Source organism: Lepidochelys olivacea, assembly GCF_965140295.1.
Source record: "Lepidochelys olivacea isolate rLepOli2 genome assembly, chromosome: 22".
NCBI classification, from domain to species: domain Eukaryota; kingdom Metazoa; phylum Chordata; order Testudines; family Cheloniidae; genus Lepidochelys; species Lepidochelys olivacea.
Window position 1 is genome coordinate 11,764,851 of NC_140432.1, and position 16,603 is coordinate 11,781,453.

At 48.4% G+C, this 16,603-nt stretch overlaps 1 protein-coding gene across 1 annotated transcript in view; it reads right to left on the reverse strand.

Moving 5' to 3' along the window:
• Positions 1-16,603, reverse strand: part of IGSF9B (immunoglobulin superfamily member 9B) — a 96,245-nt gene that overhangs the window by 11,288 nt on the left and 68,354 nt on the right. The window contains exons 13-18 of the mRNA XM_084611990.1: positions 10,953-11,128; positions 9,771-9,997; positions 9,352-9,436; positions 7,498-7,659; positions 6,120-6,165; positions 2,301-3,941 (exon numbers count right to left, since the gene is read on the reverse strand). Of these exons, the coding sequence (XP_084468116.1) occupies positions 2,301-3,941; positions 6,120-6,165; positions 7,498-7,659; positions 9,352-9,436; positions 9,771-9,997; positions 10,953-11,128 (2,337 nt within the window). The remainder of the gene's footprint in view (positions 1-2,300; positions 3,942-6,119; positions 6,166-7,497; positions 7,660-9,351; positions 9,437-9,770; positions 9,998-10,952; positions 11,129-16,603) is intronic.

Sequence of the window (16,603 nt, forward strand, 5' to 3'; positions counted from 1 at the left end):
ATTTCATTTTCAAATAGCACTGAACATTTATATAACACTTTCACAGACCATTTCTTGCCACTCATATTACTATCCCCACTGCCAGAGGAGGAAACTGGAGGCATAGACAGGTGAAGCGACTTGCCCAAGGTCATGCGAGTCAGTGGCAGAGCTGCGATTAGAACCTACATGTTCCTGGCTCCCAACCCCATTCAATCCACTAGACCATGCACCTCCCTACACAATACAGAATGAGGAGCGGTCTCCCCTCCTCACTAGGCTTGCCCCCACAAAAGTCACAGCCATACCAAGTCTTTCTACCTGTATCCCGACCATAGGTAGGCCTCTCTGAACCCATGATAGCCCTGAGGCACTGGTGAGTGGGGAAATCCAAAAGCCACAGAGACCATGTGTGCAAAGGTTTTGTCCTAGTATTTTACAATTCCTTATTCCCCTTTAAAGGACGAGATGGGATTGGAAAAGCCCCTTCCACGCCCCGCTCCCCACCACCCTCCGACAGCCCCCACGCCATCCTTTCGGACATGGATCACCCTTACCTATTGAGCTGAGGAGAAGCTTGTCTCGACAACACTGCCCAGATAGCTGAGATTAATCAAAAACAAAGCAGTTAACAACACCCGCAAGGAGCCGAGCTCCGCAACACATCAGCACGTCAAAAATGCCAAAGGAGAAGAAGTGGGGAAACAAACAAACAAACAAAAAACCCAAAACCAAACGTGGCTGGAAACGAAAGGGGGAAGAAACAAAAGAAAAAAACAAAGCGGATGAAAACACTGCATAAAAGCGCAGACAACAGTGCTCTAACACAGAATTGTCCTGTGACTTCCCTATAGCTCATCAAGGTATCCTGGCTATATTAGATTGGTTGGAGACATATACAAATATACATATATATATATATATACACACACACACACACACACACACACTCACACGAGATGATATATACATATATATTTTTAAAAGCCACAACAGAATTGATTTGGGGTTGATTTTGTTACTACAGACGCCCCTCCAATATAAGCACCCCTCTCTGACCCATTCATCCAGTCTCCAGAAGTCAGCAACCAACAACAGTGCTGAATGGGCTAATTGGGTTTCTAAGGATTTAAAGCTTCCAGGTACCAGAGAGAGTAAATGAAATGCAAGGGGCACCACAGGGTGAAAAGCCAGGCTCCCACCTGCAAACCATGCGGTTTTCCTGACATGACACTAACCTCCTACACCTTAGCCAATGCTGGCTATGCAAGCTTGAACATCGCCCTTCCTCTTTGCCTGCCCCAAGGTCCTCTCTCCACTGAGTTTAACTGCACTGAGCTTATAGTTTACTTCAAGCCATTAATTCCCTGAGCTCCACGAGTTGAGGGATCAAGAGATTAAACCCCATTACTTGAAAAATAGAATTTAAAACAAAAGACAGAGGATGGAAGGAAAGAACATCTACAGGATCTAAGGTGCTGTGAAAAAGACGAGGGAAAGAAGAGGCAGAGAAAAGAGAAGAAAAACAGAAAGACGCTTTGCCTGGCGCAACCCTGGTACCTGGAAAACCAGCCACTGGAGTTTAGCGCAGCAGCCTCGCTCTTTGGGGCAGGATCTCTGAATACCAGCAGCTTCCTGATTTCCGCTCGGGTGAATTTCTTCTCCTGACATGCTGTTCATAGGACTAAATCCTTGCACCCTCTCCCCGCCCGAGTCTTGGGGCTGCAGCATCGCTTTTGGAGATGGAGAGGCAAGGTGACCTTTGCGGCCATCTCTGTCGTTCGTTATAGTCACTAGACTTTGTGGGAAAGGGCAGAAAGAAGCCAGGGAGCCAGGCACACACTAATGTTCCAGGAAAGTCAAGAGCCAGGAAACAAGAAAGGAAACTGCCGGTGACCCTTGGTCACTTACCCAACAAGCACAGGTAACAAGACCCCTAATCTAGTTCCTTACATGGAAAGGCCCTTCTCCGCACATCCGAAGACACAGATTCCCAATCCCCAAGAGACTTGCGAGGAGAAGAGCAGCTGTTGAATGACCGACTGTTCCTCTGCCTATTTAACCCACTATCGTGAGCCGTGTCCTAACCGTGCCAGTAGCAAGAGCCTCTTCAGAGCAGGGTCCTACCAATGCCAACTGGACGTCACCTCCAAAAGGGATGCTGCAGCGTGTCCAAACAACCTCTATGATTTCAGATGATGATGATGATGATGATGATGATGATGATGGGGGGAGGAGGAGGGAGTTGGGGGCAGTGGGTGAGGTGGGGTGGGGAAGGAAAGGCAGATAAAGGGCAGCTAAAAGGATTCATACACACTTACCCCGAAGTGGATAATGTTGTTGGTGTTGGCTCAGGTCTGAGAATCTCCTCTCCAGCCCTCCTTGGAGAGGGAATTTGTCCAAAGACATCCATACTGTCCCCGGGAAGGGAGGGGCACTGAGAGGAGGGGTAGCCAGTGGCCAAAGAGGTGAAGGCCACGGCAGGTCGGTAGCTGGGGCTTTCCCCCCTGCTGCTTTGAGCCGGGGAGCCGGTCGACGGGGTGGACTTGCAAGAGAAGCTGACTGCTGCGGGGGGCTGCAGGGTGATCTCCGACATCTCCGCTTGCTGGATGAGACCCGGTCGCGGTCTGGCACGTGCAGTCAGCTCCGGGGAGCTGTTGCGGGAGCTGAGGGGGCTTTGGGTCAGAGGGGAAAGCCTCGAAGGTTGTAGCACCACCTGATGTAAACTGGGCTCAGCCCTCCTGACTTGCCGAGGGCTAGGCCGAGGTCTGGGTTGGGGCTCATACCACCTGGTGTCCAGGCCAAATGTGCTTGTGCCACTGTGGCTGACTGACTCGGACGGTTCATGGTAAGGCAACACGGGTATGCCCATACCTTGACTGGTATGTCTTAGCTGCCCTTGACTCGCCATAGGTTGCATAGGTTTGTCCTGCCATTTGGTGGTGGTGGTGGGCACAGAGGGTTGGCTTCTGCCAGGTGGCTTGCCAGTCCAACTCTTTGGTGCCTCCAGGGGCAGAATGCCAGGGTAGGATGCAGGGACCTGGAGGGAGGAAGGGGGCGGGCCCCTAGGAAGACAGGCCGTCAGCTGCACACACTCTGTCACCTCGCACTGGTGGAGCTGTTGAGGAAATATCATGGGAGAAGCCTCCAGGCTGCTGAAAGGGAACTCAGCCCTGCCCCATGGCTCAGGAGACCGGCCCCCTGTTGGCGTCTGGGTCAGGGGCAACGTGCTGTTGGAAGCATTTTCTCCATTCTCCTCTGGGATGGTAGGGTGTCCAAAGGGCCCCTCAGGGTGCAGAGGAGGGGAGGACATGACAGAGCTGAGAGGGCTGACCTCTGGCATGTAGAAGGGCGGAGGGTCCATCTCTCCAGGACTGCTGCTGCTGAGGTAACCATAAAATTGGCTGTGGTGGAAAGGCCTTGGAGCTGGAGGTCTGGCCTGACCAGTGGCCTGCAGGCGGCTCTCCAGAGCACCTGTGCCCTCTAAGCCCCTGTGGAATCTGGGGCTGTATGCTGGTGGCTGAAGGTAGGATTCCTGGCTGGAAGAGAGAGGGGTCAGCTGAGATTTGAGGGCTGTCACAGAGGAGGGCACAATGGGGTCGTCATTCTCTTCATCTGACTGGCGAAACTCAGGGTACATGTCTGTCTCCTCCACAAAGGGGAAGCCCTCTATCCGGCGGGTCTTGAGTGAGGGCTCCATCTCTGAGGGGTCCATGACAAAGCGGCCATCAGGCCCACGGCTGATGAGCTCAATGGGGGTAGTAGCCTCGGCTTCAGCCTCAGCCTTGGAGACACTGTACTTCTTGCTGCTAATGGCCCTCTTGGTCTTCTTGTAAAGGGACAACTCCTTCTCCTTGCTGGGGCTCAGCATACGCTTGCCTTGTTGGCCTTGGTCATCAGAGGACTCCGAGGGGGGGCGGAGCGTGCGGATGCTCTCGGGACTCACTTTACCGGAAGACAACCTGGACCAAAGAGGAGAGAAACCAAAAAAAAAAAAAGAAAAGAAAAAAGGGTGGGGGACGGTCATGGGGAAAGGAGACAAATCTGGGGCTTGTGCAGTGGGATCACAGGCCAGTCGGGCACAAAATGAAAAAGCCTTAATTGGTCCCAGAAGAGGGAGGCCTGGAAGAATTTAGTGTGGGCATTATTAAGATGGCAGAAGCTCATGTGGTTCTAACATAGGCCCCAGCAGTGTGCTGGGCAGGGGCATGTGTAAGACAGAAGACAAAACAGGTAGCCACTACTTCTCCCCCCTTGACTGCCAAACAGAGAAATGTTCCATATTCTCTCATCCCTCCCTCAAGCAGACAATCCACTGCAATTTCTTGAAATTAGCTCCACAGACCCATAAGATTGAATGAAAACACGTCCAGGGCTTGGCTTCAGTTTGGCTAAGTACCCAAAGGTTTGTATGTTCATTTGAATTATCTGAGCCTCTTGCAAAACTAGGCTGGGAAACCTCTCCATAAGATCTTCTCCCTCATGTGATTTCATTTCTCGTGCTTCAGATTGCAGTTGGGGAAGAACAGCACAAGAACATCCCCTCTTGCAGTATTTGGCAACTTCCGATCCCAGCTCACACAATGAGAAGAAAAAATACTTATGATTTTCCTCCAAGCCAGGAGGGTAAGGATTAAGGCTTGAAAAGCGAAGAAGGGGGCAGCTGTTCTGAAGAGTCCCCCCCGTCCCCCCCCGACCACACACAAGTCTTGGGACAAACAGGATTAGAGACACAGACTCAGCAAATCCAATTGAGACAATGGGGGCAAGGAAATTTAAAAGTGTGGTCTTCTCAGTGAAATGGGAGAGCCCACAGGAGGAAAAAAAATGACGACAACAGTAGAACAAGATAAAAAATACCAAGTCTCAGGGTCAGCACAGGTCTCTTGCATGATGCTCCTGAAGCTACCACATGAGGTGATCAGAGGCCAGACTACTACACTCTCACCAAAGACACCCCCTGTCTCTATCTACCCTTGCTGGTGGACGCACTGAGTACTGCTGATGGGCTCTGGAAGGAGTTGAGACTAGTGGGACACAACGATCCAGGGTCTTTAATAGAGTGTGGGGAGAAAGATAAAATGGGGGAATCTTCAAGGCAAAAAGAGTTGCTCGTAGAACTCTAAATTTCCCAGTTGAAGAAAAAACAAAGGTGAAATATTCTTAGATACAGTGAAACTTGCATTAAGGATCCACAACTTCTTTTAAAGCAGCCACTTAAAAATTGCCAGTATAAGGCTAACGGCATATTGGGCTGCGTTAGCAGGAGCATTGCCTGCAGACTGAGGGAAGTGATTATTCCCCTCTATTTGGCATTGGTGAGGCCATACCTGGAGTATTGTGTCCAGTTTTGGGCTTCCTACTACAGAAGGGATGTGGACAAATTGGAAAAAGAGGCCAGCAGAGGGCAATGAAAATGATCAAGGGGCTGGGGCACATGATTTACGAGGAGAGGCTGAGGGAACTGGGCTTATTTAGTCTGCAGAAGAGAAGAGCGAGGCAGGATTGGATAGCAGCCTTCATCTACCTGAAGGGGAGTTCCAAAGAGGATGGAGCACAGCTGTGCTCAGTGGTGGCAGATGACAGAACAAGGAGCAGTGGTCTCAAGTTGCAGTGGGGGAGGTCTAGGTTGGGTATTAGGAAACACTATTTCACTAGGAGGGTGGTGAAGCACTGGAATGGGTTACCTAAGGTGGTGGTGGAATCTCCATCCTTAGAGGTTTTTAAGGTCAGGCTTGACGAAGCCCTGGCTGGGATGATTTAGTTGGGGAATGGTCCTCCTTTGAGCAGGGGATTAGACTAGATGACCTCCTGAGGTCTCTTCCCACTCTAATCTTTTATGAATTCCACCTCAAAATAAAAAGTCCAGCACTACTCCCTTGGGAAATCTCCTACAACAGGCTTCATTGGTAACTACCTCCTCTGCTTCTGCTCTAAAGCCAGGCAGTCTCTTGCAGGCTATTTTTTTCCACAGACTTAGGGAATACCAAAAGCATCAGACCCCACGATCAGCAGATTTGAGATACTCAACAACATTAGATATTTCCATTTCCTGTGAGCAGCATCCCTACAAAGAGGGGTCTCCAAAACTACCAGATAGAACACAGCCTGAGTGGGACCTCTAAGGCAGAAATACTTACGGAGACTCCAGACTCTTCCTGCAGTGGGTTATTGAGAGAGGAGGGTCTGGAAAAGAAAAGGGGGAGTAAAGAGAGAACTCTAAAGAGGCACAACTAGGCAGAAAAAGGCATCAAAAATCTTACAATCAACAGCAAGAAAGAAAGAAAAAAAAAAGACTTGACAAAAAGAGGCCAAATTTTGGTTGATTTGTGCTTTAATAGTCGCACACAAACAAACAACTCCACACAGTTTCCCATCAATCCTATTGTCACCAAATCACACACACTAGAGATTTAAATAAAAAAAAAAAAAAAAAAAAGAGTCCACCCCCCGCATCCCCAGCTCATGTGAATTTCCCTGCAGGGCATTCCTATCCCAGTTTATATAACTTAAGTGATGGGGCTTCCACCGCTTTCTCTGGGTGATTCTCTACAGCCGGGGTGGCCAAATTTACTGACCCTTGGAGCACATACAATAAATCTTCAGAAGTTTGAGAGCCACAAAACACTCTCAACCTGCCCCGTGGAGTGGCAACTGCTGGGGAGGCACACCTGGCTGAAGCCCTGACACCTCCCCCCATTGGGGGCTCAAGCCATGAGACCACCCCTCCCTGCAAGGCAGAAGCCCTTGGCCCCACCACCCTGCACAAGGGTGGAAGCCCTGAGCTCTCTTCCCCAGTCTGGTCAGTGGAGAATGCCCGGGGAGGAGCACAGGGAGCTCTGCGAGCTGCATGTAAAAGAGCCATAACTTGGCCACGCCTGCTCTAAAATGCAACAGTTCTCACACTATATGATCCATGAAACACCAGTGATACGAGCAGCTGGTCTTGGTGGCCCTCAGAAGGAAGTGACTTAAGAACCAACCACTGGAGAGCTATGGGAAGGGAAAGACTCTGCAAGGAGGTTCTCTCCCCAAGAATGAAAAATCCCCAAACCTAAAACCCACTGGCCTAACCGATATCACCATTAGGAAGGTTCCCCTGCCATGTCAGCCTAGATACCTCTCTCAATTTCATCTTCATCCCCACCTTGCCTCTACCATTTCTGATCACAAGATGTTTCAGACAGCAGCAGAGGTTCCAGTATAGCCAGAATGCATCTCTTCCCTTACACTGCTCTAGCGCATAACCACTCTTCTCCTCTCGCAACAGTGAGATGTCGGGGGATCCTCAAAGCAAGCCTCCAGACCTCAGGACACATTTTTATCAGTTGTTAATTTTTTTACCCATCTGTTCAGATTAGAGCCGAGGAATGTGGGGGAGGAAGGGCCAGGATCCAAACAGTCACAGCTGATGGATAAAGTTAGGGCAAGCTTCACCGGAATACGCTCGGGAGAGACAGACAGGGAAGATGACCACAAAATGCCACAGGAGAAAAAATACAAAGTAGCAGGCCTCACCTTTCTTGCGCTTGAGCTTGCGTTTGCGTTGTTTGTTGACAAAGCAGGCAGTTAGTGTGCTGAAGAGGATGGCAGCAGCCAGAAAGCAGATGGTGGCAACAATGCCTGCCAGCACGGGTCGGGCCAAACCATCGTCCGTCAGGTCGGGCGGGGGGAAGATGTCTGCAGAAAAAGGAGAACCCTCTGAGTTCTAAAAGAAACTGTTCTCCACAACCAGGGTCCTGATCATTGCCTGGAAAGTGAGGCTTACACAGGGTGTGTAAATGAGTAGCAGCATTGGACGGTTCAGGAGATTAGTGCTCAGGTTCAGAGCCTTTCCCAACTAGGTTACTGGTTTAAATCCAGCCCAGAGCGGTAGTGAGTCAATGTTGTTACTCTCAGATGCCTGGGAAGTGGTCTATGAGATACTTTTGGGTCTCCGCCCAGAGCCGAACAAAGACCTGTCCACATGACAAAGAAGCGTCATCGCTATTGGCAATCCACTTAACTGGAGAGCAGTCAGCACTGGAAGTAGCAGTGGAAGCTCTGCAGGGGTCACCTCTAGGAGTGAAAGGGGAATTCAGCCACTGTGGCCCCGTTCAGTCTTTTGTCTTTCTGAGGAGACTACCAACAGGGAGGCCAAATGTGCTGGTAGTTTTGGTTTTTTTCCTGTGTTCTTACATCGTGCATATCACTGCGGTATGCAAGCGACCCAGAGTTAACGTGGACACCTGCCGACTGGACATTCACTGAGACGCACACTATTAGTACTCACAGGCCACTGAACAGTTATCCAACAACTCTCAGTGTTGGCTGATCTGGCAGGATTTGAATCAGCAAATTTGACAGTAGCTTATTCAAGTGTGTGTACACAATTACTGGGAAGTGATTTTACATGGTTTATGCTAACTACTTAATCTATCCACTTAGTTGTCCCTGGAAACCTGTCACTAGCACCAGCTTGCAGAACTTTTTGGGCTGAGACAGTAGTAACTGACTTTGTGTAATTACACCTGGCCATAAACTGAGGTCAGCTACACACCCAAGAGCTAGCAAATTCAGGCAGACAAACTACAATAGAAGAATCTAATCTTAAAAAAACAAAAGTCAAGTGTGCAACTTGCATCCAGCCAAGTGCTTCTGCATAACACCACTTGAGGGCAGTGCTAGACTGGATCTGTCCTATACACAGCATAATTGAAGAATCATTGGTCTCATATTGTGAGCTGGTATAATTTAGGTTCCCATAGTTCTTATTTCCAGCTCTCCTTCCCTGGATTATATTGCCTTCCACCACAACTTGCTATTTTTGATATGGTGGGTTCTCCTGAAGACTGAGAAATATTCCTGTGTATATGCAGGGCTGCATTGTGCTTTCTTCTGCTGCTGTGTGTTACAGTCCCTTTCGTGGAGCTACAATGTTTTTGTTTTTATTCCATGGTGCAGTATCGCACTGCCCTTCATGCAGCTTTCATTTTCATGTCAACGCGGCGTATTCCCTGGGTTGGGGCACTGTTCTCAGTGCACGTGGCAGAACTGTGATGCACTGCGACTCCCTGCTTCGGGCTATGCTCCGTTATTCGGTTCCATATTGTACTCTGTTACAGTATAGAACACCGTGTTTTGCTGCTGGCCTATTGTGCTACTGTGTTGCGCCGATTTGTTCTTTCCGATCGCAAGCTGTTCCATTCTGCATAGCCCAGCAGTTTTTTGTGAACGTAATCATGGGAGTTGCAGAATACTCAGTTTCTAGTGAAGTCAGAGGGCTCTCAATTCAGGATCAGACCCTGCATCTCACCACACTGCAATACTGCCTTTCCACGTTGAGCTCTGTGCTTAAGTTGTTTGGGGCTGGAAGGATGGAAGGACACTTACCTGTACTGGAGACACCTGCAATGTTACTAGGCTCACTGATGAGGTCCTGCATGACAGCCAGAACTCGGAACTCATACCAGGTGTCCTACAGCACCAAACAACAATAAAAGCCACTAGTCAGAAGCTTCCTTCAACAATTTAGCACACCAAAATGCCTTCTCCAGACTAGAGAACGAATCCTCAACATTGTTCTAGAGGGACTGCCCTTTTTCCCCTGGGATGATAAGGGAATTGGTTCTTCACTGGGTCTATGCTTCGGGACACCAAATTAGCCCCTACTGTGGAAATAAGCAACCGACATCCTGAAAGTATTCCCCGAATGCTCTCCCAGTGCTGCAATACAGATGGTGCACAATCAGTAACCCAGGCAAAGGGCCAACCCATTATAAAAACCAAAGGGCACTCAGACCGCCTCTTACCTGAGACAAATCCTTGGCAAAAAAGTCACTGTCACTCCCCAAGATAGCATCGTCCAAGATCTCCCACCTCTCCCCTACGCGGAACTCCATGATGTAATGGTCAATTGGAAAGCTGTGATTGGCTGGAGGAAGCCACGACAACAGGACTCCTTGCTGCGTCCGATTGGCTGTTAGGCACCTCGGTGGGGTAACCAGCACCAGGGGTTCTGGAGTTGTTACAGGGAATGCTGAAGACACACAGGACAGGGAGGGGATGGGGCAGAGAATGCTTTTAGTGGAGTCAAGAAAAAAAGAGCCGTATGCTCTACAACTGGCGACTTTCTCCACTTCCTTTCAATGTGCACATGCGCCCTTCTCTTCGGTCATCCTTCCTCTGCAGATCCAACACCACCTGCAGCTGTGCTGGTTAGGATTTAAGCCTCCAGAGCTGTGACTCCACAGGTCTCAAGGCATACACCAACCAGCTGCAAGTTTCACAGGAAAGGACGACACAGTGGAGGAGCTCTAAAGGTAGCATATTACTTTCTCATAAGCACTGGCCATTGGCTGCTATCTGAGACTGGATAACGGACTAGAGGGACTCTGGTCTGATCCACTACGGCAGTTCCTACTGCTCTGCAACTGTAGGTTTAAGACATGCAGCCACACAGGTAGCATCAACAAGTCTTTATGAGAAAAAGGAACAGCCACAGATACAAGGAGGTGAAGAAGAAAGAGGGATACGGTCTCAGAAAGTCCACTCATTCCTGGATCTTTTTGAGACCACCCACAAGAGAACCATCAGGAATGGCCGTGCTGTGACCTGGACTGAGATAGGGTGTACATTACAACCAGTTAGGGCCAATGAGTTTTGGTTACTATCAGCCTGGGCTGCCTGTGAAACAGAGACCTGAAGGTGAATGGTATTGGGGTATGGAACTCCTGAGCCAACAAGTCTCCACTCAAGACAAGACAAGATTTCAACATTTATCTCTGTGATCTGGTGAATCCTGTGGTGCTTGATGACTAAGCCATTGGGCATATTGGTTCTTGCATGGGCAATGTCACTGGCACCATTAACATGAGAGCGGGTCTACGGAACGTGACCAAAGTACCCTGCCTCATCTCACCACCCATCTCTATTCTCTTCATATCCAGGGACTCTCTGATTTCCTTTACTAGCTCCATGATGTCCCAACTCACCGAGCGTGTTCACAGTGACCACCTCACTGAAGGCGCTCGTACCCAGTTTGTTTTGAGCCAAGACACTGAACTGGTAGGCGGTCTCTGGTTCCAGAGTGTCCACCAGCAGCCAACTAGGACCAATTGGTACCGGAAGAGACAGCCAGTCATGGGGTCCAAACTGTGCTCTCTTCGTCCTGGCAAGAGAGGAGACAAACAACTCAAGAGGAGGTGCTTTTGAGAGAAAGCATGAATGAATGAAAGAGGACAGACAGAGAGCCAATCCCTTAAGCAATAATGGAACTACCCTGAGTGACTGGGTTTCATACACCAGCAATATGTGAGGACAAGGTGCTGAGATTCTGCCACCTTCAGAAGTGAGTTGCCTTGAAACTGGGTCAGAGGAAAGAGATTGAGACGAAAAATGTTTGCTGGGCCAAAGGGCTCTCTACTCCTTCCCACGGTACGCCCAGTCAGAAACACACCTTGATTTACAGGGACACTCCTGCCAGCCCTCCCTCATTACACCAGGCCCTTAACAAAAAGCCCTTTCAGTCTGACGATGGCCACAAACTTCTCTCCCTGCTCTCAGTGGGTATCCAGAGGCAGATCCTGATTACTGATCCTGACAAAAGGTCATTGTTACTTTTTATTCCTGGTGTCACTGCCGCAGCTATGGCAGAGAGAGGCAGAGTCTATTCGGCCTCACACTTCATCAGCAAAATTAACTAAGTTCCCAATACAGAGCAATTCCTCCCACACACACCCCCCGCCCCAATGCAACCCCACGGGAGACATGGAGCCAAATTGTAATAACCAGTACATATGAGCAAACCAGAAGTCACTCCAATGAAACCAATGGTGTTTATGCTGGGGCAAAGAAGAGGAGAATTTTAAAGACAATTGGCCAGATTCTCACTTAAACCAAGGCCCGGGGCAACGTAAAAGGGTTTAAAAGCGAGAGTGAATTTTATTTACATTTCTGAGCAGTGTAAAGGAGCCTTATCACAAATTAGAATCCATCCTAATGAGTTTACGCAGGCATTACGAGGACAGACACAGTCCTCGATAATCTTCATAACTGGTGATTAAGCACGTGTCAGATTGGGGTGGGGAAATCAGTCAAGTTGAGATCTGATCCCAGGATTACAGGGCTAGCAATAGTAGTTAGGGGGAACCCTTCACTCTCCCCTGCAAAAATAAAAACAAAACCCTACATCTTTTCACTTTGAAACTGAGTAAACGTGTTTGAGACAAATAAGGAATTCCTGGATGCAATTTTTAAGTCATTTTTCAGACAGAACAGCACGCTTTCGGTGACATGTCATTTAATAAGACTAGCTGCACTTTAAGACCATAGAGGGCAAATTCTCCAAAGTAAATGGAGTTGCATCAGCAGAGGATTTGGGCAAAGGTCTGTGTCCCATATTTCTTTCCCTTGATCTCCTTTTTTGCCTTCTGATGGTGGCTACCCTGGCCAGCCAGCAGGCAGAGATTGCAGTTGCAATCCTCACAGAGACTTCCTCTGACTCCAAACACATGGCTTTTCAAACTGTGAACACCCGACTGCCATACCCACGCAATATAGGATCCAGGAATCCAGCAAGAAGAGCAAAGAAAAGGGGTGATTTTAATGTATCTAGGGAGACGGCAAGAATGACAAAGCTCATTCAGCCTGGGAAGATAGGTGCCTCTTGTTTCTCAGTCTGCACCTGCCTCTTCCAACCACCACTACTCCATCTCCTCTTTCCTCACAGCTAACTGGTAGCAGGCATCCTAGCATGTCTCCACAAAGGAAAGCTTCTGCTAGTGGATGGTACCATCCAGAAAAAATGGGAACTTACTTGTACAGTAACTATTGTTCCTTGAGATGTACTGTCCACATATACGTTCCAGTGTAGGTGTATGTACACAACCAATGTGTTTGACTCAGACTTTTGCCAGCCATAATCATAGGTGGCATATGCACCCCGTTCACCCCTTGCACCAAGCCAAGGGCATAAAAGGAGTGCGGTTTCTGCCTCCCTTTCTGTTTCTTCATACCACCAGTAAGTTGAAAAACCAAAGTAGCGGGGAATAGGGGAGGGTTGTAGAGTATTTGTGCGCAACACATTTTGAAAAGCAACAGTTACTGTACAGGTAAGTAACCATTTTTTGTCCTTCGAGTGATTGTGAACATACATTTCACGGTAGGAGACCCACCAACAATTCCAACACAGGTGGAAGAACTTCAGACTACTTGAAGAGAACCTGCAACATCCACCTGTCGAATCTGGCGCCATCCGGAGAAGCTTGAGTAATAGCCAAGTGCCTGGAGAATGCACACACAGATGACCACGTTCCAGCTTTACAAATGCCCGCTATAGGGATGTAGCTCAAGAAGGCTGACAAAGTGGAATGAGCCCTAGTGGAGTGGGCTGTTATCCCTCAAATTTGAGGAGAGACTTTTGCCAGATCATAGCAACGCTTGACAGTGTGAAATCCAGCGTGAAATACGCTGGGCTGTAACAGATTGCTCTTTCATCATCACAGCATAGACTACAAATAGTCTGCGAGAGGAGCTGAAAGAATGCGTGGTCCAGGTAAAATGCCACAATACACAAGAAATGGAGCTTCTCTTTAGTTTTGGAATAATGAAGCTTTGGGAAGAACTTGATTTTCTTGATACATCTGTTTGGCTTTCTTAAGTCCATAATGGCCAAAGACTGCCTCTTTTCCTAGGGAATTAGGAAGTAGCAGGAATAGAAACCTTTCCCTCCATGATAAGGAACTTCCTCTATTGTTTCCCGTGTTAATCAATGTACTTCTCGGTCTAAAAAACAATCTCATGAGATTGATCCCTGAACAAGAGCACAGAGGATGAGTTGGGGAAGGGGAGGGTGGTAAATTGGGTAACACATCCCTACTTTACAAGGCCGAGCACCCACTTGTCCAATATGATCTTGGTCTCTTCACTGTAAAACAAACAAAAAAAAAACCAAGAGAGAGATGGGTTCTTCCCAAACGGGGGTCTGAATGCATGAGATGACACACAGTTGGTACGTTATCCTAGACGGGTGTATCAAAACGCTTGTTTCAAAGTCACTTAAATCTGGTGAGAAGCGCCTGTTACAGACGATGTGGTGGGTGATACCTAGAAGTCTTAGACCTCCTTCTACAGGTCTCTGCTGCTGTTAGGGCCTGTACTTTGTTTGGGGCTTAACTTGCTTCCTCTTTTGTAACTGAGGGTGGACACACAACAAACTAAGGCTCACACAAGAGTGTCTTAACATGCACATTACGTCACCGGTCTTCTGAGAGAACAGTTGAGCACCTTCAAACGGCAGAACTTCTGCTGCATTTTGCATCTCTCTTGGAATGCCAGAAGCCTGCTGCAGCCATCAAGCTTAAGGCAGCATCCGACATGTCGATTGGTGCTTAGAGGGAAGTATGAGCAGCGACAGGCTCTTCAAAAACAAATGGCCAAGAACCGATCCCTGTATTCCTCAGGCAGTTTGTCCATGAATTTGGAAATCGCTGGCCAGTTACTAAAAGTATATTTGGACAACAATGCCAGATAATTTGAGACCCTTATCTGAAGGTTCTCAATGGTATATGCCTTTCTACCACACAGATCCAGCCTTTTATAATCTTCGAGGTAGCCTTAGCATGAGGCTGCCTGGAATGCTCATTAACCACCGTGAGCACTAATGAGTCTAAAATGGAATGGGTAAAGATATAATCAAATTCTTGCTGAGGAACCTAGGCGTATCTGTCCGCCCATTTCTCAGGGGATAGGACAGAGACAGGTATCTGCCAAAGGGTCTTCGTAGGTTCCAGTAAAGCTTCATTATTGGAAAGGTTAACCCTTTCAGGAGTGGGAGTTTGCAAAACGTCTAATAGCGTGTGAGGATTGTCTTGCACAAGCTCTGCTTGTGTTCCCAAAGAGAGACAGCCACGCTCCTAACTAGATCTTGAAAAACTTTGAAGTCCTCAGGAGAAGGTGATGTTGACTTTGGTGTGGTGGCCTCATCTGGAGAAGAGGAAGAGATATAGATAGGGGACAGCTAAAAGCTCCTTTCCAGTCTCCTCTTCTTCTGTGGGTTCCATTAGAGAGAATTTGTAGGCTTAGAGAAGTGTCAACCCTAGGCACTAGAGGAACAGGAGAAGGTGACATTCTTCTGGATTGAGTAGCCGACAAGGTTTCTAGATATTTTAGGAGCAGGCCAAGGGGCCCCAAGAAAGCCAGGGTGGACAGTCCAGTCTTTTAACAGACCACCATGGAGGAACACCAAACTGGAGCAGCCTTATAATAAAGATCTTGCTCTAGAGTTTGGGAAATCTTTAGAACACTGACAGTCTGGAGACCATCATGACAGAAATATGGGTCCAGGTGACTGTCTATCATGTTCAAAGTCTAAAGAAGGGGAGATGCACCCCTCTTCAGTAAAAGGAACAGCAGTCTCAGGAGGCGTTGGAGCAAGTCTTGGCACCTGGTGTTATCCCAGAGGAACTGATGTTGACGACGTATCTGACCGTGCTGGTGGACGGAGGTGGTCGGAATGCAGATAAAAGAGCGAACATTGACAGCTCCCGCAGCGCTGATGCAGTACACACACCCATGAAGCGGACGGAATTGGCAGGACCACGGCGACTGTAGACAATGGTGTCAGTAGTGCCACTGAAATGGAGGCCACTGAGATGGGGACTGGACGATGCAACAGAGGAGAGCCCAGGAGAGGGACACACCAAAGGTCTTTTACTGTGAAGAATGCCTGGGGCAGCGAAGACACCAACAGCAGAACTAAGTGCTCGGCTGCTAAAGCTGGTAAGGTCTGAGACAGCTGTCTTGCAGGTAGGGGTGAAGGCACCAGTCTCAACAGCCCCTCTGGTGCTGGGGATAATGGTGTCACCTCTGATGGTAACTGAGTGTCGATGCTTCCAGCCAGCTCTTGACTTGGCCCTGGAGGACTTTTCAGAGCCTTTTTGTGAGGGGAAGAATGAGACTTAACATTTATCCATCTCCGAGACTGAGAAGGGTTTTGAGCACTTCGAGGAGTCCTCTGGAGACAAAGATGAATGATGTTTCTCACCTGTCTTGAGCTTAGAAACTGGGGCAGCTGGAATGCCACTCCTCGTGGACAAACACTCCATTGCCTTGGGGTTGGGCACTGAATGGTAACCTGTGACCTTCTCAAGAAGATGTACTTTGAGGCGGAAATCACTCTGCTTTTTTATTCTCATTCGGAAGGAGGTACAGATAGGACATTTGTCCCCACATGCACCTCACCTAAGCAGTTTCAGCAATGCTTTTGTCTGTCATTAATAGAAGTCACAGCCCTGAATGTGACAAATTGTTCAAAACCTGGGGATTTCAGTATATTAAATCCACTAAATTGTAACTACACTAAAACTAACAGTAAGCTACAACCACACACACACGAATAATTTTTTTTTGCTTTATGGCTGGCTAACTGAAGCTCAGAGAACGACAGGGTTCTCCAACTCTTGCCGGGGTGGTGAGAAGGAACTGAGGGAGGCAGTGCCCAAGCCCCTTTCATGCCATCACTTGGCACATGAAGACAGCGGGATGCGTGCGCCACCAATGGGTATGGGAGGTCTCTTGCTCGAGTGCATTAGGTGCACACCTACAGTGGAACGTATACATAGACAATCACACAAAGGAAAACATC